This window comes from Neomonachus schauinslandi, chromosome 15 (assembly GCF_002201575.2).
Source record: "Neomonachus schauinslandi chromosome 15, ASM220157v2, whole genome shotgun sequence".
NCBI classification, from domain to species: Eukaryota; Metazoa; Chordata; class Mammalia; order Carnivora; family Phocidae; genus Neomonachus; species Neomonachus schauinslandi.
In genome coordinates this window covers 57,349,196-57,350,431 of record NC_058417.1, presented here as the reverse complement: position 1 = coordinate 57,350,431, position 1,236 = coordinate 57,349,196, and the positions used below count along the sequence as shown (strand labels likewise).

General features: G+C 57.3%; 1 protein-coding gene across 1 annotated transcript in view; it reads left to right on the top strand.

Moving 5' to 3' along the window:
• Positions 1–1,236, top strand: part of CBX4 (chromobox 4) — a 16,754-nt gene that overhangs the window by 10,986 nt on the left and 4,532 nt on the right. Inside the window, exon 6 of the mRNA XM_044921403.1 lies at positions 995–1,060. Within this exon, the coding sequence (XP_044777338.1) occupies positions 995–1,060 (66 nt within the window). The remainder of the gene's footprint in view (positions 1–994; positions 1,061–1,236) is intronic.

Genomic DNA, 1,236 nt, shown 5'->3' with positions numbered 1-1,236 from the left:
GGGGAAGTCGGTGGCAGGCACTGGGGAAGCCGAGCCGCCGAGCCCGAGCCCGGCGCCCTGTGTTGTGCTCCGCTCTCCGGGAAATGCCATCACTAATTTATGCACTAAAAGGAGCCGGAGGAGCTCGAGAGACGCGGGGCCGAGCCGGGGAGGCCGGCGGAGGGAGGGAGGGCGCAGGCACTGACTGATGTGCAGCAGAAAATGGCTCCTTTCCCCTTTCCCTCCACCGAACGGCTCCATATTGCAAAACCAAAAAAAAAAAAAAAATTAAAAAGCGACGAAAATGCAATTGTGTGCCTCTTCCCTCCTAGTGGTGCGGGGAGAGGAAGAAAAAAGACAGAAAATGTTGGGAACTGTCACTGCGACGCTTTTGGTGGGGAATTTTTTTTTTTTAATTTGAAATGCGAAGGCACCGGATGGAGACAGACGCGCACGCACACACACACACACGCACACACACGCACACACAGGCATATTTTTATATTGCTGAGTATTTGGGGGTGCTTGCCCGTGACACCGGGCTCCAGAGCTGAGAGGGGGCGTGCGGGGGGGCCCCCGCTTGGCTGACGGTGATCGGATTAGGGGTCAAATGGAGAACAGCTGAAGCCCTCGCGGAGACTCGGGGTTGGGGAGAGGAGGGGGACTGCGACTTTGCCTTTCCGCGGCTTTGCACGCAGGGTTCCTGGTGAGCAAAGTGGCTTTGGAACATGTCGCAGTAACATGCTTAAAATTCTTGACAACTGCAAAATAAACTGCTAGTTTCATTTTCCTTACCCCTCCCCTTTCTTCCTGCCCTTGTGTGTTTATTTTGACTTGGGGGGGTGTCGGGGACCGTGTCAGGCCTGCAGAAATCTCCCCTCCACCCCCCACATCCACAGCTAAATAGCTTTCGGTTCATGAAGACAGAGCAGGGCCTTATGTCATTCCCCACCTGGAGGCCGCAAAGCTGGCTCGGTTTTTTTTACGCCGTGTCCCCTCCCTTTTCCCTTGCAAGATATAACACGTGGGAACCCGAGGAGAACATCCTGGATCCCCGGCTGCTGATCGCCTTCCAGAACAGGTGAGCGTCCCCCAGCAGCCGCCGCCCGCAGCCGTGACCGTATATGGGAATGGGAGAGGGGGCCACGCAGCAGTAGGAAAGAGGGAAAGGGCCTGGAGGGGGCCGGCGGGAGCCCCCTCCCCCGACGGGCCTGCACAGACACGGCTGCGGCCTCGGCTTCTCTTAACCAACGTCCT